The 23988-nt window shown below is 36.3% G+C and overlaps 1 protein-coding gene across 2 annotated transcripts in view; it reads right to left on the reverse strand.

The window, feature by feature from the left end:
- The window catches only part of SPATA6 (spermatogenesis associated 6), a 147789-nt gene that overhangs the window by 1867 nt on the left and 121934 nt on the right, over positions 1 to 23988 (reverse strand). For both annotated transcript variants that reach the window (XM_042997064.1, XM_007077235.2), the window contains exon 12: positions 9769 to 9860. In XM_042997064.1, the coding sequence (XP_042852998.1) occupies positions 9769 to 9860 (92 nt within the window). The remainder of the gene's footprint in view (positions 1 to 9768; positions 9861 to 23988) is intronic.

Raw genomic sequence — 23988 nt, forward strand, 5'->3', positions numbered from 1 at the left:
GATGTAAAGTCATGAGAACATTTACACACTTACTTTGGAAGAGTTTGGCATGACCCGATAAGGTTGAATATGCACCTTCAAGCCAGTAATACCACTCCTGGCTACCCCAGTGACATTCTTGCACATGTGTACCATGAGACATGTGCAAACTTGTTCATAACAACACTCTTTGTCACAAAGCTAAGAACTGGAAGCAACCTTAAATACCCATCTACATTAGAACACATGTGCATACCATGGTATGTGCATACAATGGTACAGTATGCAGCAGAGAAAATAGGGAAAATTAACGATCTATAGCTACATGCATCAGTTGGGATGAAACTGAAAAACCAACTGAGTGGGGGAAAAAAGCAAATTTCAAACAATTACAGTTGTACTTACATTTATCTAAAGTTTAAACGAAAAATTAAACAACTTATTGCCTAAGGATAGATTCATGTGTAGTATAACTACAAAGGAAAAAAAAGAAGGATTAACAGAAAAGCTACACTAACAGTTATCTCCATGGAAAGAGAAGCAATTGGTTGGGAGCATAAGGTGGCCTTGTAGGTATGGATTGTGTTCTATATAGCTGGATGGTGAGTAAATGGGTATTCATTTATTATTATTACTATTATTATTTATGATGCACAAACCTTAAATATATTTCTCGGTTACGGTTACTATGCCAAGTTCTTAAAAATTCACTTCTGTGAACCATGACAATAGGTTTCTCTACTTCCTCATGGCTTTGCTAAAATGAAATTCCACCTCATATCTCCTAGTAACATTTACTAGGTCTTGTGAAACTTTCTTTATACTTGGTGTAAAAAATTTCATGCTGGAAAATTTTGAAAGTGATATAGTCTCTGGGATAACAAAGGCATTTTAAAACATGATTATGATTACTTCTATCTTGTCCATTCAGTTAATGAGGGGTAGTTAAGACAATTTTTAATAATGTCAGTATAATATTTAAAAATTTTCAGAAGGCTTTAGCCAAGTCTTAGTGCTATTGCTTTGATACAGAGACCACATTTCTTTCATTAGCTCTGCTCAAGAAATAGTCTACCCACTGAATACAATTTCTGATTTCATACATTTTTCACCAAGCCTAATTCCTGTTGTCACTTACAACTTACTTTTTTTTTTTTGAAAGTTTGAGTCAAGTGATAAAGAAATCACACACACACATATGTTACTGGAAACATTTCTGCATCCCTTGTGCCTCTGCAACTGTACCTCCCAGCCTAGGCCCCCACATTTGCCTGTGTTCCCTCAGACTATGTTAGGGGTCCCACCAGGTTTTGTTCTGTTTGCTCGGTTTTTCTTTGTTGTTGTTTATTTGTTGTTTTGTTTTGCAACAAGTCATGAGCTAATTAAAATTTCACAAAATGCAGATCTGTCCCTTATCTCCTTGTCCACAAACATCAACTTTACCACATGCTGAAGGCCAGATAATAACGTTTTTTTCCAAGCTCTACATTGTGTTTAGCAGCCAGGCTAGCTCACTACAGAAAACCCACTCAACAGAAATTTGAATTTCCGACACACACCGCTACCTGGCTCTCAGAGGGGTAAGCAGAGGTAGGACCTGCTAACTTTAAAAATCATTGTGTAGACTAGACTATTTCTGAGATTGTAGACCAAATTCCTACCCCGATCATAAATTACTATATTTAATGTTATCTGGCATAGATCTGCAACAGCGGTGGTTCCATTAGACAATACTTTTTTTTTTCATGTCTCAAAGTTGCCTTAAAGTATCACCTCAGTGGCTTGCAATGAATAAATAAAATTCAGAAAGCTTTTTAGAAGCAAATGTGAACCCGATAAGGGTTTGTAAAGAAGAACTAAAGCAGCCAAAATACACATTCTAATGCTTTTTGATCTTGTAAAATTTGGCAGAGAGTTTATTTCTATTTAAAACTGCAAAATTTTCAATTTAGTAAACAATATTGTGATCGTATGGAGAGAATGTGGGAATTAGTTCAGTTTGGGAGTCTGAACTGCAAAACATACATATGAACACATAATAGGGCCTAATACGGTCCACAGGTGCAAAGAGTATCAGAATCCTAAAGATGATATTTACTTCCAGACATGAAAGCATTAGCTCTCTAATGAACTATCAACATACTGAGTCAATTCTGATTTTCTATTACTGGGTACATTAATAAATTTAAAATGTGTAAGTGACACTAAAAAGTTTTATTATAGTAGTAGGCTTTTAAAAACTATACTTCTCTATTTTACCATGAGTATTTTCAGCATTCATTCATTCGAAGCATTTAGTGAGTTCCTACTAAACTCTAAAAAGTACTGCATTAATGCTATAGTAAAATGGTTACTTTCAAAGTAGCGATGATATTTTATTAGTGGAGTGCATTTTGTTTTTATTAACTTACTCTTGCTACTTAAGTAGAAGCCCTGTATTTAATTATGACAATACTATTAAGAAAAAAAAAGACAAAAAACAACAGACCAGGATAATCCAAGAACTGGGCAGTTTCAAATCCTAAGTGTTGACAGAGCCTAGTTTATATGACAAGAACAGAAAGGTCTTAGGTAGTTTAACATGAACTAGGAGACAAAGGACATTACTAATTTTTTGCTTAGAGAAGGGTAAACTCACTTGAAACCCTGATGTTTTCTACGTCAGTATCAAATGAAGATCAAGCATATACTATTCTACACATAGTCTTCATAAAAAGTATCTATAAGGTGATATTCACTGAAAAGAAGGTCAAAGGTAAGATGGACATGCTGCCCCCAAAATATTAATTCTAAGAAATAAATGGAAGGTCATGAGAATTATAAAATTTGCCATTTATACTCAGAGAACCAGTGCTGAAAGTGACTTTAGGGGCCCCTGGGTGGCACAGTTGGTTAAGCGTCCTACTTCTCAGGTCATGATCTCACGGCCCGTGAGTTCGAGCCCCACGCCAGGCTCTGTGCTGACAGCTCAGAGCCTGGAGCCTGCTTCGGATTCTGTGTCTCCCTCTTTCTTTGCCCCTCCCCTGCTCATGCTCTGTCTCCCTCTGTCTCTCAAAAATAAATAGACGTTAAAAAAATTAAATAAATGAAAGAAGTATACTCAAAGAAATTTATTGAAGACTAATTACTTATAGGTCACTTATTTCTCTCCATGACTAAGAATGTGTAGAAATGAGCCACTGACAACAAATAAAGTCTGACAGCTTTCACTACTATTAATTCCTCTGTTGGTTCCTTATCTAGAGATGTTATTAAATATCACAATCAAAACATGACTTTACTTAAATAATAGTTTTAGCAATGTAACTGATCACTTTAATTAAGAACCCTATCTTAATATTTGAACTATTTTTCTAAGTTCAGCTCCTACTACACGTCAGAAACTTTGATGGGCAGTCAAAACCAAAGATAAGTAACATATCTGTGCCCTCAAGGAGCTCACATTTAATAAAAGAAGGCAAGATAAACACATAATGAAATAGTTATCATGAGAAAAATATTGCTAATTGAAATGAAATATATGAGAAGTAGTGGCAGCATAAGGAGAAAATGCCTAACAGTCTGCTGAGGTCATGAAAGATACCTCAGAAGAGAGAAAGACTTGACCTTAGTCCTAGAGAATAAGTAGGCATTCACTAGATAAAGAAGACAGAGGTTACTCCAGGCATCATATTATATAACAGAATCAAGGCATAAAACAGCCTGGAATATCGTGAAATGCCAGGCATATCTGGAGAGGTAAGAATAAAGTAAGATTTAACTGTTAGAAGTAAAACAGAATTTTGTCCTGGAGGGAATAATGAGCCTATAATGGAGGGATACAGAAGGGATTTCTACTATGAGTGGGAGATTGAATCAAAATTACTCTAAAGTCTTAGCCTCAAGTATTATTTTTTCCCAACTATTATTTTTAATAATATGTGTATAGGATACAAGTGGTCTTTATTTAAACGCAAAATATAGTATTTTAAACTGATATTTTAAGTCATCCCTCTGGTTTCATGAATACAGGTTAAATTCAGTATCATTATCATGTCCATAGAGAATGTCTCACTTGTTTTTATTATTCTTTTCTGAATTCCTCCCCATACTTTGAGTAAAAAGAACTAGACATAAAGTTGATCTAATGTAGACAGAGTACAGCTGTAATACTTTAGGATATTTGCATGTTTTGCCCTGGTTAAATAAAATTATGAACATATTTTTTACTCCTAAATTATCATTAAAGCTTAAACATCTGCAATTCAAGCATAATATGAAATACTACTTATTACGGCTCTCAGACCTAACTTGGGATTGCTGTTAGTGATCTATTCCATGTCATCATTCGGTCAGCAGTCCTCCTATCTAACCTTATCTAGTTAAGACCATAATTACCTACTTGTTTATGAGAATGTCATAAAATCACAATTCTTACTGAAAGTTATATTTAATGTATTACTTTCTTATGACTTATTTAAAAAATTAAATTACTCTGCCAAGAATTGCTAGTCACAAAACCATTCTAGTTGTTTAGTAGTATTCTTGAAGGGGGCAACAAGTTGAACTCTGGGCATGCCGTGGCATCAATATTAAGTCCAATTACCAAGGTCATATTTTTGTTTTAAAAAATGAATACAGGGGCGCCTGGGTGGCTCAGTCTGTTAAGCGTCTGACTTCGGCTCAGGTCATGATCTCACGGTTCGTGGGTTTGAGCCCCACGTCGGGCTGTGTGCTGACAGCTGGGAGCCTGAAGCCTGCTTCAGATTCTGTGTCTCCTTCGCTCTCTGCCCTCCCCGACCCATGCTCTGTCTCTCTGTCTCTCAAAAATAAACATTAAAAAAATAAATAAACATTAAAAAAAAGTTTTTTAGATGAATACAACACTGCCCTGTCCTAATCATCAGAAACTTTTCTAGACCCCTAAGCTACAAATTTTACACTTTGAAAAATCACATAAATATGTGGCACCCCTAATATTTCTGAATATAACAGAACTTCTAGACAAAAAGAAATTTTAAAGAAAAAGAAAAATTAAATTTCAAGTATTTAATGAAAAAGGATTTTATGATACTTGACTTAATAACACAAGATCCAATGAATTCAAATTAGATCAAGCAACATTTTCTCACTTGAAAATGAAAGCTTGTTCTTAGTTATTTAAGAGATTTTAAGTCTGTATATTATTTAGATTTTTTTCTTCCACTTGTTAACACTAAAGATAACTTTTTGGCTATTTATTACATCTTAGTAGATGCATCAGATTAATCAGAAAGTGACCAATAGGGGAGAGATGAAAACTATCGTCAAGCCTGTATTATTTAAAAACATATAGTCAACTGGTGGTTACCAGAGGGGAGGTGCTAGAGGGGATGGGTTAAATAGGTGATGGGTTAAGCAGTGCACTTGTGACGAACACTGGGTGTTATGTGGAAGTGTTCAATCACTATATTGTACACCTGAAACTAATATTACACAGTATGTTAACTAACTGGAATCTAAATAAAAACTTAAAATATATACACATAGTCAAAATTTACTCAGTTCTGTCACAAATAATTTCACAATTAAAACATTATATTGAGCATATTTCTGCTGTTAGTATCCTGAAAAATATGCAGAAGTAAATAGAAAACAGCTTATATCAATAGCTAGTTCCATAAAAGAAAACTATGGTTAAAAATGTCAGGCGATAGTCATAAAAGGACAATTCATATTCTAACCATGAACTTAAAATTATTTTTATGCTTACTTCTCTCTTTTTGTGACCAACCCCCATCTATATGAAACATCATTTATGCCTGGTCTTTAATTAGGATTAATGTTCAAATAAAATAGTGATGACAGAAGTACACAACAAATATGGAGAATTTTCAACATCCTGAAAACTGAAGAAATTTTAAATATACATAGCAGGTACTAAAAAACATCCCAGGACCTTGGGAACTGGCAAGGCTACCACTGCAAATGTCTAAAATTTCTAAAAGACAGGTAATATGCAAAAGAGAAGGAAGCTGGCACGGTAGTAGATTGTTTCCAAAATCTAGCTCCAAATTCCAAAGAACTTAAAGTAAAAGGTCACCTAACAACTCCCCGATAAGAGATTTCTTCAATATGAATTTCATACTCAAAGATGATGGAAGACATAAGACAATGAGCATGTATAGGCTGATGTGTACAAGGTAACAGCACTCCAATTTCCCATTATGCTTTTCCTGCAGAAAACACTGAATCTCTGCTATACTCCTGGATGATAATCACAATATATATCAGATCACAACACAAAGTATTGAGTCCTGGGCATAATTTTTAAGCAAAACATGAAAGAAATTATTTTTATCTATCAATATTCTCTATTTCATGAATCCTATCATTATATACCCCTTTAATTCTTTTTTTAACATGATTTTATTTATTATTATTATTTTATTTTTATTGTAAGTAGGTTCCACACCCAGCATGGGGCTTGAACTCATGACCCTGAGATCAAGGGAGGCATGCTCTACAGACTGAGACAGCCAGGTGCCCCTCCCTTTAATTATTTAGACATGATTTCCTTTAGTTCTTTGAACACAGCTGCTAAATCCAATATCTGGGCCTCTTCAAAGTCAGTTTATAGTAACTTGTCCTTCAATTGTATGGGTTAGATTTTTCTATTTCTTACATGTCTCATAATTTTTTGATGAAAACAACATTTTAGATAAAAATTGAAACAACTCTGGATTTTGACCTTACCAGGGTTTTGTTTTTGATTATTTGCTGCGTGTCCTGTCTGGATTAAGGCTTGAAATCTGTTTCCCTTGCCCTGTGTAGTTTCTGGTGTTCCTTGTTACTTTTCTTTTTTTAAAAAAATTATTGTTTCAACTTTTAAGCCTGGCCTCATAGGAACTGCCCTTGGGTCAGCATAGCTTGGTGACCAGCAAATGATTGGTCAGAAAAGCTTCCATCCTGGGGCGCCTGGGTGGCTCAGTCAGTTGAGCCTCTGACTTTGGCTCAGGTCGTGATCTCCCTGTTCCCAGGTTTGAGTCCCGTGTCAGGCTCTGTGCTGACAGCTCAGAGCCTGGAGCCTGTTTCAGATTTTGTGTTTTCCTCTGTCTCTGCCCCTCTGCCACTAGTGCTCTGTCTCTCTCTCTCTCTCAAAAATAAACATGAAAGAAAGAAAGAAAGAAAGAAAGAAAGAAAGAAAGAAAGAAAGAAAGAAAGGCAGGCTTCTATCTTTTCGCCAATGGATCTATGTGTGGCTTGGAACATACATTCAAAATTTATCCAGTTTACAAGCTTGCCCTGGGTATTACTTTCTGTCTTCAAAAGGGCTCATATTTAGCTGTGGACTAGTGGCTCCCTAAGGCCCCTCCAGTTTCTCCTGAACATATTTGCAGCCTTATACATGCACATAATGTTCCAGACTACCAGGGATAATTACAACTTTATCAAGACCAATCTGGCTACCTGGTCCCTGGATCTTTGATGTCTGTCCTCACAAGTAGTCAGACCTCAAGTCTTCTCTTATTGTTTGCCAGTGGGATAATTATTGTTTATTAACTTCCTTGCATATGGGATTTCCCATGCTCTGCTTCATACAGTTAGGCTTCTCTGGCAGCAGAGATGCTGGTCTTTCAGCATGACTGCCCCAAGGAGCTAGGGACTGGGAGTTCCAGGCAAAATGCCACTGAGTCCTACTGCCCTTATTGAGACTCAGTAGATTTTCTTGATAAATGCTTCTCAATTTGTTATATATGCCTTTGGTCAATTTCCAGAGTCCTAAAATTGTTGTTTTTGACAATTCTGTATAGTTTTTGTCTAGTTGAATTGGGGAAAGGATTTGCTGAGCTCCTCACTTAGCCATTCCAAGGGTCCATGCAGACTTCCTCTCAACCTCTGTGTCAATGTGTGTCTGCAAAGGGGTGATATTAAGCCAAGACCCCCAAACTTCCTCTTGATATCTGCTGATGGAAGCCTTAAGGCAAGCAAATGGGTGATTACTTTGAGTGTGGGTTCTCTCATCTTTGAGATGGAAAGTAGAATGAGAGTGACACCTTAGCCTAATATATATAATATGATTGAGGGATAAAACCAAAATAATACCCTGATTGTTTCAGTAGCTTCTGGAGCTAATATCACATATGCTCTTATAAAAGACCTTGAAGGCCTGATAACTCTGTCCTATCCTATCAGTCTAAATATATATATATATATGAGAAGTAACAAGGAATATAAAGAAATCTCAAAAATGTGTAAACAGAACTTTTCTGATATTCTGCTTAACTCTTTCCTCATTGAGAGGTACCAAAACAATCTCAGGTATTCAAAAGCTTAGCCATTAACATTGCTTGGTGAATTGGAAAAAGAACCAATACTGAGGTTTACAGCAAACTTTAAATAGACCACTGTTTTTCAAAATGTGGTCCTTACACAAGCTGCATTAGAAGCATCTATGATATTTCTTAAAATGTAGATTTCTAGGTCTCACCTCTATAGGTAAGGAATCAGAATCTATGGGGTATCAAGAAGAAATCTGTATTTTAAAGAGGCAACCCAGGTAAATATTATGCATACAAAAGCATGAAAATCAGGTACTTTTCTTTATCAACCCTATCCATTCTTACCCAAATTAGAATTAAATATATGGATTGAGAAGCAAAATTGGGATGCTAAATACATATAGTAGTAATCTAGAGCATAGAACTTTAAGTAAATAATAATAACAAAAGATAAAAATTCTTCTTCCTCAAGGTGTGGACTTTCTTGGATCTTCTTTTTCCTGTTTGGATTGCTTCTCCAAACTCACCTATAATATACTACTTCCCTTGATGAGATGTCCAGGTTGCCTCTTGGTTGGGAAGCAGTAGCTTTGGGAAAGGAGTTCACGTTTATATTCTGTGTAATGGGCAAAAGAAGTCCTCACATGTTCACAGAATGTTTAGCCTAACTTACCAGGGTAAAAATCAGAAACTTCAGTCCAAAACTCAAATTAGCAATAAAACATATTCCATTATCTGGAGCTTGTTTCTTATACTGGCTTTTCAGGAAACTCAGGAAGGTAGAAGCCATATGGTAATCAGTGGTATAGCACCAAAGGATTCAGAGAATCTTCAGTTACATAAACTCACAATTTACATTCAATTTTTAATAGTACATTCTATGGCAACTGACATACAGATTTAAAAAATCTTCATGAAATTTGCTACCATAATCTTGCAAAAATTTTACTAACACTGCTGAAATATTAGGCTAGAAGAACAACTTTTCTTAGGTTATTAAAAAAAAAAGCTTAGTCATTTCCCAAAATTATGGAAACTATTGTTTGAATGAGAATGTGCTTGAAAATAAGTCCTGGATATGTGGGTTTGCAGGACAGACAAACATACTATAAATCTTAAGTAAAATGGAAAATATCACCCTCAATAAAATATATTTGTTTTCCTTGAAAAGTTGCAGCAATGCAATCATTAAAGTATTTTGTTGTTGTCGTTAAAGAGAGAGCATGCGTGCAAGCAAGGCAGGGGCAGAGGGAGAGAGAATCCGAAGCAGGTTCCATGCTCAGCACAGAGCCAGACATGGGGTTCATTCCCACGACCCCAGGATCATGACCTGAGCCGAAATCAAGAGCTGGAAGCTCAACTGACCTAACCACTCAGCCTCCCCAGTAATTTAAGTATTTTAATAAGTTTTATGTAGGTAAACATAAAAATAAATAATAATTATCAATTTATGTCTAAATTTCCCACAAATCCAGCAGATTCAAAAGCAGGTTATTTTTATAGAAACTGTGAGAAAGATCTCTACATGCTGCATTAGTCCAGCTCATACCTATACTCTGGGTCACTGTCATAGGCAGAGTCTCTGTATAAAAGACCTCTTTTCAGCTCCAGTTCATCTTCTTTCTCTGGGTCTCTCTCATCCTGAAAAATTTTTAAATTTCCATTAATTCATTTTGCAATTAAAATGATCTCTATGTTTCTTTGGGAAATGCTCTCCCTCTCCCCCATTATAAGAAATGAATTGAATGTTTGGATTTCTTAAAAAGAAACAAAAGGGGAGGTGAGAATTTGTTATTCTGTTCAATAAAACAAATATGATTTTATTCTATTTATGCTAATATGGCTTATCAAAGACTAGACACTGGTAGATATTTCTTGCATCAATAAACGAACAGGAATGGGTACTGTGTCAAGATATGTAGTAAGATATGTAGTAATGTCTTACATATTGTCATGTGAACTCCTAAAAGATTGCACCTGCACTCTGAAGAATAAGTACCTGGGAAACTTATGTAGATGTAAGCATTCTAACACGTACCTACTATTCATAAGCCAAAATGCACTAACAAGCCACAAGAATAAAAACGAAAGTCAAGGCAGTTAGAATCAAAATACATAGCTACTGGGGCGCCTGAGTGGTTCAGTCGGTTAGGCGTCCAACTTCGGCTCAGGTCATGATCTCACAGTTTTTGAGTTCAAGCCCTGCATAGGCTCTCTGCTGTCAGTGCAGAGCCTGCTTTGGATCCTCTGTCCCCTTCTCTCCCCCCAACTCCCACCTGCTCCTGCTGTCTGTCTCTCTCAAAAAATAAATAAACATTAAAATAATAAATAAAAAAAAAAAAGACATTGGGTTTTGAATCCCAGCTGAGCACCCAGGAGGCACAGGAGAACTGTGGAGCAGGACAGGCTCACCATTGGCACTACTCTGCACAGGCTGCCTGAATAGCATGGTTGGAGACTCCCAGTCCGGGGAGGAGAGATTGGGGTGTCACCAATACCAACACAGCAGGGCTTCAAGAACAGGACAGTGGCCCCCAGTGGAGGTGGGACCCACTTACACCAAACCCCACCCCTCCGTGCCTGGTAACTGCTTATCTACTGGAGCAGGACTGACACTGATTGAACTAGACAGTCTCTCATCCAGACCAGCACAGTCGCCAATACCAGGTACCAATAGACAAGTGTCCTATAGTTTTATATATTAGCCTGGTTTTTTTTTTAATTTTTAAATTTTTCTCTTTTCTTTCCTACTCTTCTCTTTTCCCTTCTTTTTCTTTCTACCCTCCTCTTTCTTTTTTTTCCCCTTTGGAATTGGACTCATAGTTTCTGGTCAAGTCTTACTTTACATATATTTTTTTTTCTTTCTTTCTTCTTTCTTTTTCTTTCTTTTCTCTTTCTCTCTCTTTCTTTCTTTCTTTCTTTCTTTCTTTCTTTCTTTCTTTCTTTCTTTCCCTTTTCTGGTTGTTTGTTTCATCAGGCATTTTTACTCTATTCTTTTTATACCTTTTCTGTAACTCCTTCTTCTTTATTTTCCTCTCTCTCACTGGATTAAGCCTTCTAGTTTTTCTAATTCTCTGACTGGTCTTTTTTTTTCTTCACCCTCTTCATTTCTGTCTTTGTATGAGATAAGGTTCCCCCCATTTCCTTTTTTCCAAGGTTACTTCAATAAACAAATCAAAGCACAGCTGGTGGAAGGTCCAAACAATCCACCACTATGAGCAGTGGGACAGAGCAGCCAAATTTGCAACAACAAAGTCCAGGCCAACACATTCCAAAAACACTTCTTAAAAGCCAGGTGCTGGACGGTGTATGACCCCTTTTTAATACAGCAGGACTCACAGGTGCAGGACACATAACAAGCTATTAAAACATGTAAAAGACAGAAACCTAGCCAAAATGATAAAACAGAAGAATTCTCTTCAAAGAAATTCCAGGAAGAAATGACAGCCAGGGAATTGCTCAAAACAGACATAAACAATATGTCTGAACAAGAATTTAGAATAAAAGTCATAAGACTAATAGATGGGCTTGGAAAAAAAAAAAGCATAGAAGAAAGAAGAGATCTACTGCTGCAGAGATCAAAGACCTAAGAAATAGTCATGATGAATTAAGAAATGTTGTAAATGAGATACAAATAAACTAGATGCAGTGACAGCAAGGATGGAAGAAGTAGAGGACAGAATAGGTGAAATAGAAGATAATATTGTGGAAAATGATGAAGCTGAAAAAAAGAGGGAAAGGAAATTACTAGACCATGAGGAAAGAATTAGAGACCTAAGTGATTCAATGAAACGAAATAATATCTGTATCATAGGAGTTCCAGAGAAGAGAGAGAGAAAGGGGCAGAAGGTTTATTTGAACAAATTATAGCTAAAAACTTCCCTAATCTGGGGAAGGAAACAGGCATCCAACTCCAAGAGGCACAAAGAACTCCCTTCAATATCAGCGAAAACAGGTCAACAGTATAACATAATATAGTGAAATTGACAAAATACAAACATAAAGAGAGAATTCTGAAAGCAGCTAGGGACAAACAGGCCTTAACCTACAAGGGTAGACACATAAGGGTAGAAGCTGTCCACTGAAACTTGGCAGACCAGAAGGAAGTGGCAGGAAATATTCAATGTGCTGAATAGGAAAACTATGCAGCCAAGAATCCTTCATCCAGCAAGGCTGTCATTCAGAATAGAAGGAGAGATAAAGGCTTTCCCAGACAAACAAAAACTGGAGGAGTTCATGACCACTAAACCAGCCCTGCAGGAGACCCTAAGGGGGGTACTCTGTGAGTGGAAAGCAGCAAAGACTAGAGATATCACCACAAACACAAAATGTGCAGATAACACAATGGGACTAAATCTGTATCTTTCAATAATCACTCTGAATGTAAATGGACTAAATGCCCCAATCAAAAGACATGGGGTATCAGAATGGATAAAAAAAAAAAATATCCATCTATATGCTGCCTATAAGAGACTCATTTAAGACCTGAGGACACCTGCAGATTGAAAGTGATGGGATGGAGAACCATCTACCATGCTACTGGATGTTAAAAGCAAGCTGGAGTAGCCATACTTATATCAGACAAAGACTGTAACAAGAGATGAAGAAGGGCATTATATCATTAAGGGGTCTATCCACCAAGAGCAGCTAGCAATTGTAAATGTTTATGCCCCCAACGTGAGAGAACACAAAAATATAAATCAATTAATCACAAACATAAATAAATGTATAGGTAATAATACTGTGATTGTAGGGGACTTTAATACTCCACTGACAACAATGGACAGATCATCTAAGCAGAAAAACAATAAGGAAACAATGGCTCTGAGTGACACATTGGGCCAGATGGACTTAACAGATATATTCAAAACTTTTCAACCAAAAGCAGAATATACATTCTTCTTGAGTGCACATGGAACATTCTCCAAAACAGATAACATACTCGGTCACAAAACAGCTCTCAACAAATATAAAAGGATTGAGATCATACCATTCATATTTTCAACCACAATGCTATGAAACTTGAAATCAACCAAAAGAAAAAATTTGGAAAGCCCCCAAATACATGGAGGTTAAAGAACATCCTACTAAAGAATGAATGGCTCAACCAGGATATTAAAGAAATTAAAAAAATATACGGAAGCAAATGCAAATGAAAATACAATAGTCCAAACTCTTTGGGATGCAGCAAAGGCAGTCCTAAGAGGAAAATACATTGCAACTTAGGCCTATATTAAGAGACAAGAAAGGTCCCAAATACATAACCTAACCCCACACCTGAAGAAACTAGAAAGGAACTAGCAGCAAAGAAACCCCAAAGCCAGCAGAAGAAGAGAAACAATAGAGATCAGAGCAGAAATAAACAATATAGAATCCAAAAACAAAACAAAACAAAAAACAAAAACATAAAACAGTAGAACAGAACAATGAATCTAAAAGCTGGTTTTTTGAAAGAATAAACAAAATTGATAAACTCCTAGCCAGACTTAACGAAAAGAAAACAGAGAGGACCCAAATAGATAAAATCACAAATGAAAGAGATCACAACTAACACCACAGAAATACAATTATTAGAGAATACTATGAAAAATATATAGTTATATGTTGCTATAGCCAACAAATTGGACAAATCTGGAAGAAATGGACAAATTCCTAGATACCCACACACTAACAAAACTCAAAAGGGAATAAATAGAAAATTTGAACAGACTCTCCCCACTTCCCTCAACCAGAGAAGAAATTGAATCGCTTATCAAAAATCTCCCAACAAAGAGTCTTGGGCCAGATGGCTTCCCAGGGGAATTCTACCAGACATTCAAAGCAGAATCAATAGCTATTCTTCTCAGCCTGTTCCAAAAAAATAGAAATGGAAGGCTTCCAGACTCATTCTATGAAGGCAGCAAGCATTACCTTGATTCCCAAACCAGAAAAAGACCCTATTAAAAAGGGGAATAACAGGCCAATATCCCTGATGAACATGGATGCAAAAATCCTTAACAAGATACTAGCAAATTGAATTCAACAGTATATTAAAAGAATTACTCACCATGATCAAGTGGGATTCATTCCTGGGCTGCAGGGCTGGTATAATATTCACAAATCAATCAATGTGATATATCACATTAATAGAAGAAAGGATAAGAACCATATGATTCTGTCAATAGATGCAGAAAAAGCATTGACAAAATACACATGCTTTGTTAATAAAAACCCTCATGAAAGTCAGGATAGAAAGAACACACCTTAACATCATAAAAGCCATATATAAAAAAGACCCACAGCTAATATCATCCTCAATGAGGAAAAACGAAGAACTTTCCTCCTGAGATCAGGAACATGATAGGGGATGTCCACTCTCACCACTGTTGTTTAACATAGCATTGGAAGTCCTATCCTCAGTAATCAGACAATCAAACAAGATAAAAAGACATCTAAATTGGCAAAGAAGTCAAACTTTCACTTTTCGCAGATAAGACGATACTCTACATAGAAAACCCAAGTCTCCACCAAAAAAATGCTAGAACTGATACATGAATTCAGCAGAGTTGTAGGATATAAAATCAATGTATGGAAATCGGTTGCATTTCTATACAACAATAACGAAGCAACAGAAACAGATATCAAGGAATCAATCCCACTTGCAATTGCACAAAGAACCATAAAATACCTAGGAATAAACCTAACCAAAGAGGGAAAATATCTGGATGCTGAAAACTACAGAAAGCTTATGAAAGAAATTGAAGAAGACACAAAGAAATGTTTTTCATCCCAGGCTCATGCAATGAAAGAACAAATATTGCTAAAATGTCTAGACTACCCAAAGCAATCTACACATTCAACGCAATCCTAATCAAAATAGCACCAGCATTATTCACAGAGCTAGAACAAACAATCCTAAACTTTGTATGGAACCAGAAAAGACTCCAAATAGCAAAAGTAATGTTAAAAAAGAAAACCAAAGCTGGAGGTGTCACCATCCTGGACTTTAGCCTGTATGACAAAGCTGTAATCATCAAGACAGTATGGTATTGGCACAAAAACAGACACACAGACAATGGATTAGAGAACCCAGAAAAGAACCCACAAACATATAGTCAACTAATCTTCGACAACGCAGGAAAGAGTATCCATTAGAAAAAAAGTCTCTTTAGCAAATGGTGCTGGGAGAACTGGACAGCAACATGCAGAAGAATGAAACTGGACCACTTTCTTACATCATATACAAAAATAAGCTCAAAATGGATGGAAGACCTAAATGTGAGACAGGAAACCAACAAAATCCTACAGGAGAAAACAGGTAGCAACCTCTTGGACCTTGGCCACAGCATCTTCTTAAGTGACAGGTCTCTGGAGGTAAGGGAAATAAAAGCAAAAATGATCTATTGGGACCTCATCAAGATAAAAAGCTTCTGCACAGCAAAGGAAATAATCAACAAAACTAAAAGGCAACCAATGGAATGGAAGAAGATATTTGCAAATGATATATCTGATAAAGGATTAGTATCCAAAATCTATGAAGAACTTACCAATACCCAAAAAACAAACAATCCAGTGAAGAAATGGGCAGAAGACATGAATAGACACTTTTACAAAGAAGACATCCAGATGGCAGATACATGAAAAGATGCTCAACATCACTCATTATCAGGGAAATACAAATCAAAACCACCTTGAGATGCCACCTTACACAGGTCAGAGTGGCTAAAATTAACAACTCAGGAAACAACAGATTTTTGGCAAGGATGTGGAGAAAGAGGAACCTTCTTGTGCTGTTTGTGGGAATGCAAACTGGTATAGCCACTCTGGAAAACAGTGTGGAGGTTCCTCAAAAAATTAAAAATAGAATTACCCATGGTCGAGCAATAGCACTACTAGGAATTTGCCCAAAGGATACAGGAATGCTGATTCACAGGGACATATATACCCCAATGTTTATATAGCAGTGCTATCAATAATAGCCAAATTATGGAAAGAGCCCAAATGTCCATCAACAGAAGAATGGATAAAGATGTGGTATATATGTACAATGGAATACTACTCAGTGATGAAAATGAATGAAATCTTGCCATTTGCAATAATGTGGATAGAACTGGAGGGTATTATTCTAAGTGAAATTAGTCACAGAAAGAGAGATATCATATGATTTCACTCACATGTGGAATTTGAGAAACTTAACAGAAGACCATAGGGGAAGGGAAGGAAAAAATTAGATACAGAGAGGGAGGCAAACCATAAGAGACTATTAAATACAGAGAACAAACTGTGGGTTGATGGGGGTGGGATTTGGGGTAGTGGGGAAAACAGGTGATGGGTATTGAGGAGGGCACTTGTTGGGATGAGTACTGGATGTTATATGTGAGTGATGAATCATGGGAATCTACTCCTGAAGCCAATACTGTATGTTGGCTAACTTGACAATAAATAAATTATAAAAAAGAACATATATTGCTAAAAAAATAATAAATAAACTCAGATCTAACTTGATTTACATTATACTGCCTCCTAGAATGTTAATGAGATCAACACACTCACCCCAGCCATGAGGCTACTCTCCTATAGGAAAATTAGGCTCAAACTTTCAGCTATATCTATTTTTCAGCTAACATCTACTGAGTTTTTTTATGAGGGTGTTCTGAAACAAATAGTCCAGGAGAGATTTTTTTTAAGATTTCCATGAAGAAACATTTTTTTTTTTCAGCAAAGGTCATTAATAAAATGAAACATTATTTAAAGAAGCTGTGGATGGAAACCAATTTGACAATAAATTTCATATATTGAAAAAAAAAAAAGAAGCTGTGGGCTCTCCTTCCCTGAAATTGGCACTAAATTAAATTTTCATTTTTTTTTAAGTAGGCTTCACACCCAGTATGGAGCCCAACACAGGGCCTGAACTCACGACACTGATATCAAGAACGGAGCTGAGATCAGGAGTTGGATGCTGAACCAACTGAGCCACTCAGGCACCCCTAAATGTTCTCGTAAGACTCCTTTAATCAATGATCACTACCTTATGCATGTGATTGACATCATAATTAGATAATCCCTGAGATAAAAAAATAAAAGGTATCTATTCATGCTTGCAAACTGAAAAATTTAGGGAAAAAAGTGGTTAGTTTAAGACATAGCCAGAACTAAAAGGCAGCGATCTCACTAATTACATAGTATTTAAATACACACCTGTCATTCTCAAATGAAATTCTCATATACAGTTAGAATATCTGTAAGGTGTATTTTATTGCTATAAAATTCAATATATTATTTATAGTAAATTGTGTACAAGGATAAGAATTTAAATAGAATTTGATCATTGGTTCTAATATGCATTATCACCTTGGACAAATCAGTTAACCTTAATGGCTTTAATTTCCTAATACATAGTATAATGAAAATTTAGGTAGAATTGCTCAAAGTCAAAGGGATAAGAAGGTGAAGAGCTGACCTTCATTAAACTGAGGTTTTTCTAATTCTATAACCTGGTTTATATTATAAGTGAATAGAGAATAACAAAGTCTAAAGGGAAGACCACTTGAAGAATCTCACATGGTAACTTTGACTAACTGTTAGAGGTGGAATGCAAAAAAGTATGTATGATGGTCCTGCAAGAAATTTTAAGGGGGACTCCCCGAGGGAAGAAAAGATGAAAATACAAATACATACATACATACCAAAAGCAACAAAGATTAGAAAGGACCAAAGAACACCACCAGAAACTCCAACTCTACAAGCGACATAATGGCAATAAATTCACATCTTTCAGTACTCACTCTAAACGTCAATGGACTAAATGCTCCAATCAAAAGACATAGGGTAACAGAATGGATAAGAAAACAAGATCCATCTATATGCTGTTTACAAAAGACCCACTTTAGACCTAAAGACACCTTCAGATTGAAAGTAAGGGGATGGAGAACCATCTATTATGCTAATGGTCAACAAAAGAAAGCAGAGTAGCCATACTTATATCAGACAATCTAGAGTTTAAAATAAAGACTGTATCAAGAGATGCAGAAGGGCATTATATCATAATCAAGGGGTCTATAGACCAAGAAGACCTAACAATTGTAAACATTTATGCGCCAAAGGTGGGAGCACCGAAATATATAAATCAATTAATCACAAACATAAAGAAACTCATCAGTAGTAATACCATAATAGTGGGAGACTTCAACACCCCACTCACAGCAATGGACAGATCATCTAATCAAAAAATCAACAAGGATACAATGGCTTTGAATGACACACTGGACCAGATGGACTTAACAGATATATTCAGAACATTTCATCCTAAAGCAGCAGAATATACATTCTTCTCCAGTGCACATGGAATGTTCTCCAGAATAGACCACATACTGGGACACAAATCAGCTCTCAGCAAGTACAAAAAGATCAAGATCATACCATGCATATTTTCAGACCACAACACTATGAAACTCAAAATCAACCACAAGAAAAAATTTGGAAAGGTAACAAATACCTGGAGACTGAAGAACATCCTACTAAAGAACGAATGGGCTAACCAAGAAGTTAAAGAGGAAATTAAAAAGTATATGGAAGCCAATGAAAATGATAACACCACAACCCAAAACCTCTGGGATGCAGCAAAGGCGGTCATAGAGGAAAGAATATAGCAATCTAGGCCTTCCTAAAGAAGGAAGAAAGATCTCAGATACACAACCTAATCTTCCGCCTTAAAGAGCTGGAAAAAGAACAGCAAATAAAACCCAAAACCAGCAGAAGACAGGAAATAATAAAGATTAGATCAGATTAATGCTATCGAAACCAAAAGAACAGTAGAAGAGATCAATGAAACCAGAAGCTGGTTCTTTGAGAGAATTAACAAAATTGATAAACCACTAACCAGGTTGATCAAAAAGAAAAAGGAAAGGACCCAAATAAATAAAAAATCAAGAATGAAAGAGGAGAGATCCTAACCAACAGAGCAGAAATAATAACAATAATAAGAGAATATTATGAGCAATTATACGCCAATAAAATGGGCAATATGGAAGAAATGGACAAATTCCTAGGAACATATACACTACCAAAACTGAAACAGGAAGAAACAGAAAATTTGAACATACCAATAACCAGTAAGGAAATCAAATCAGTAATCAAAAATCTCCCAAAAAACAAGAGTCCAGGGCCAGATGGCTTTCTAAGGAGAATTCTACCAAACATTTAAGGAAGAGTTAACACCTATTCTCATGAAGCTGTTCCAAAAAATACAAATGGAAGGAAAACTTCCAAACTCATTCTGTGAAACCAGCATTACCTTGATTCCAAAACCAGAGACCCCACTAAAAAGAACTATAGACCAATTTCCCCAATGAACATGGATGCAAAAATCCTCAACAAAATATTAGCCAGCCAGATCCAACAATACATAAAAAAAAATTATTCACCACAACCAAGTGGGATTTATACCTGGGATGCAGGGCTGGTTCAATATCAGCAAAACAATTAACGTGATTCATCACATCAATACAAGAAAGGACAAGAACCATATGATCTTCTCAATAGATGCAGAGAAAGCATTTGACAAAATACAGCATGCTTTCTTGATAAAAACCCTCAAGAAAGTAGGGATAGAAGGATCATACCTCAAGATCATAAAAGCCATATATGAACGACCAAATGCTAGTATCATCCTCAATGGGGAAAAACTGTGAGCTTTCTCCCTAAGGTCAGGAACAAGACAGGGATGTCCACTCTCGCCACTGTTATTCTACATAGTATTGGAAGTCTTAGCCTCTGCAATCAGACAACACAAAGAAATAAACAGCATCCAAATCGGCCAGGAGGAGGTCAAACTTTCACTCTTCACAGATGACATGATACTCTACACGGAAAACCCTAAAGATTCCACCAAAAAAACTGTTAGAACTGATTCATGAATTCAGCAAAGTTGCAGGATATAAAATAAACGCACAGAAATCGATTGCATTCCTATACACCAACAATGAACTAACAGAAAAAGAAATCAAGGAATCAATCCCATTTACAATTGTACCAACAACCATTAAATACCTAGGAATAAATCTACCCAAAGAGGTGAAAAACCCATACACTGAAAACTATAGAAAGCTTATGAAAGAAATTGAAGAAGACACAAAAAAATGGAAAAATATTCCATACTCCTGGATAGGAAAAACAAATATTGTTAAAATATCAATACTACCCAAAGCAATCTACACAATCAATGCAATCCTAATCAAAATAGCGCCAGCATTCTTCACAGAGCTAGAACAAATAATCCTAAACTTTGTATGGAACAAGCAAAGACCCCGAACAGCCAAAGCAATCTTGAAAAAGAAAACCAAAGCTGGAAGCATCACAATCCCAGACTTCAAACTATACTACAAAGCTGTAATCATCAAGACAGTATGGTGCTGGCACAAGAACAGACACTCATATCAATGGAACAGAATAGAGAACCCAGAAATGGACCCACAGACATATGGCCAGCTAATCTTTGACAAAGCAGGAAATAATATCTAATGGAATAAAGACAATGTCTTCAGCAAGTGGTGCTGGGAAAACTGGACAGTGACATGCAGAAGAATGAACCTGGGCCACTTTCTTACACCATTCACAAAAATAAACTCAAAATGGATGAAAGACCTAAATGTAAGACAGGAAGCCATCAAAATCCTTGAGGAGAAAGCAGGCAAAAACCTCTTTGATCTCGGCCGCGCAACTTCTTACTCAACACATCTCTGGAGGCAAGGGAAACAAAAGCAAAAATGAACTACTGGGACCTCCTCAAAATAAAAAGCTTCTGCACAGTGAAGGAAACAATCAGCAAAATTAAAAGGCAACTGACAGAATGGGAGAAGATATTTGCAAATGACATATTAGAAAAAGGGTTAGTAACCAAAATCTATAAAGAACGTATCAAACTCAACACCCAAAATACAAATAATCAGTGAAGAAATAGGCAAAAGACATGAATAGACACTTCCCCAAAGAAGACATCCAGATGGCCAACTGACACATGAAAAAATGCTCAACTTCACTCATCATCAGGGAAATACAAATCAAAACCACAATGAGATACCACCTGACACCTGTGAGCTTTAACAACTAAGCTAACATTAACAACTCAGGCAACAACGGATGTTGGTGAGGATGGGGAGAAAGAGGATCTCTTTTGCATTGTTGGTGGGAATGCAAGCTGGTGCAGCCACTCTGGAAAACAGTATGGAGGTTCCTCAAAAAACTAAAAATAGAACTACCCTACGACCCAGCAACTGTACTACTAGGTATTTATCCAAGGGATATAGGTGTGCTGTTTCAAAGGGACACATGCACCCATGTTTATAGCAGCACTATCAACAATAGCCAAAGTATGGAAAGAGCCCAAACGTCCATCAACGGATGAATGGATAAAGAAGATGTGGTATATATATACAATGGAGTGTTACTCGGCAATCAAAAAGAATGAAATATTGCCATTTGCAACTACGTGGATGGAACTGGAGGGTATTATGCTAAGTGAAATTAGTCAGAGAAAGGCAAATATCACATGACTTCACACACATGAGGACTTTAAGAGACAAAACTGATGAACATAAGGGAAGGGAAACAAAAATAATATAAAAACAGGGAGGAGAACCAAACATAAGAGACTCATGGAGAACAAACAGAGGGTTACTGGAGGGGGTGTGGGAGGGGGGATGGGCTAAATGGGTAAGGGGCACTAAGGAATCTACTCCTGAAATCATTGTTGCACTATATGCTGACCAATTTAGATGTAAATTTAAAAATAATAATAAAATTTTTTAAAAAGTATGTATGATGGATAATTATATATGTCAATTTGGCTCAGTCTTGGTGCCTAGATATTTGGCTGAACATTATTCTGGACATTTCTGTGAGGCTTTTATGGTTGAGGTTAACAGTGCATGAATGGACTTCCATAATGTGGGTGGGCCTCATCCAGTCAGTTGAAGGCCTTAATGGGCCAAAGACTGCCCTCCCCCAGGGAAAAAGGAATTCTGCCAGTAGACTGCCTTTGGATTTGAACTACAACTTCCCCGAGCATCGGGCCTATCTCATCAGATTTTGGACTCACCAAGCTCACAATTGCATGAGCCAATTCTTTAAAATTCCTCTTTGTCTCTCCATATATGCACATATGTATATACATATGTATATATATATATATGTCTACACACACACACACACACACACACACAATGTTCTGTTGTTTCTGTTTCCCTGGAGAATCCTGATTCATACACTATGAGAATGAGAAACTCTTACAACATACTAGTTCGGAGACTTCAGTACTTTAATTCCACCATGGATAGAACAGTCAAGACAGAAGATCAACAAAGAAATAGAAGACTTGAATCAACTAGACTTAACATCTATAAACACGCTACCAGAGAATAGCAGAACATACATTTTTCTCAAGTACACATGAAAAATTCTTCAGCAGAGACCTTACATTAAACCATAAAGTGAGTTTCAATAAATTTAAAAGGGCTTAAATCATACAAAGTATGTTATCTAGCCATAGTGAAATAAAATTAGCAAATTAAAATCTTTATTGAAAACTCTCCTATAAAGATGGGCTTATTTAAAATAGTTAAGATATGGGGCACGTAGGTGGCTCAGTCAGTTAAGCATCCGACTTTGGCTCAGGTCATGATCTCACAGTTTGTGGGTTTGAGCCCCACTTCGGGCTCTGTGCTGACAGACAGCTCAGAGTCTGAAGCCTGCTTCAGATTCTGTGTCTCCCTCTCTCTCTGTCCCTCCCCGCTTGTGTGCTCTCTCTCAAAAATAAATAAACATTAAATAAATAAAATAAAATATTTAAGAAATAATCTCACACAAACTCTTCTAGAGAATGATTAGGAATATTTCCCAAATCATTTTTATGAGGCCAGCCAAAACTTAAGGAAGACATTACAAGAAAGGAAACTTACAGACCAATCACAATCACTAACTTAGATGTAAAAGTACTCGGTAAAGCATTAGCAAATTGAAACCAGGGATATATATTTTTTAAAAAGTTATGACCAAGAGTTTTGTTTCAAACATGCAAGCATGGTTTAACACTTGAATAATCAAGTAAGCAATTTACCACATTTAAAATAAACCGAATTTTTTAAAACCTTTATTTATTTTGAGAGAGAGACAGAAAATGAGCTGGGGAGGAGCAGAGAGAGAGAAGGAGACAGAGAATACCCAGCAGGCTCTGCTGAGAACGAGGAGCCCAATGCGGGGCTCGATCCCCACCATGACCTGAGTTGAAATCAAGAGTTGGATGCTTAACCGACTGAGCCACCCAGATGCCCCTTACCACATTAAATAAAGAGGAATAGCATATAATGACTCCCACAGATGCAGTGTCATAAAATCCATATACTTACAGTAAAAAAAATTTTTTTTAACTTACAGAAAACAAAGAATAGAAGGAACTTCTGTAACGTGGCAAAGAATACAAAAATGTACACAAAAATGTACACAAAAAATGTACAGCATGCTTCATACTTAATGTTTAATTATAAAAAGCTTCCTCTTTGGGTGGCAAACAAGAAAGGATGCCCTGTATCACCACTTCTGTTTCATATTGCTTTGGAAACCCTAGATAGTGTAATAAGGCAAGAAAAAGAAATAAAAAGCATTAAGACTAAAGAGGGAGAAATAAAAATGTCACTATTTACATTATATATATACACACATACATAAAAAACAAAAACTACTGTCTATTAACATTAATATGTGAATGTAAGATCACTGGATACAAGATTGTTGTATA

The sequence above is a fragment of the Panthera tigris genome, chromosome C1, assembly GCF_018350195.1.
Source record: "Panthera tigris isolate Pti1 chromosome C1, P.tigris_Pti1_mat1.1, whole genome shotgun sequence".
NCBI lineage: Eukaryota > Metazoa > Chordata > Mammalia > Carnivora > Felidae > Panthera > Panthera tigris.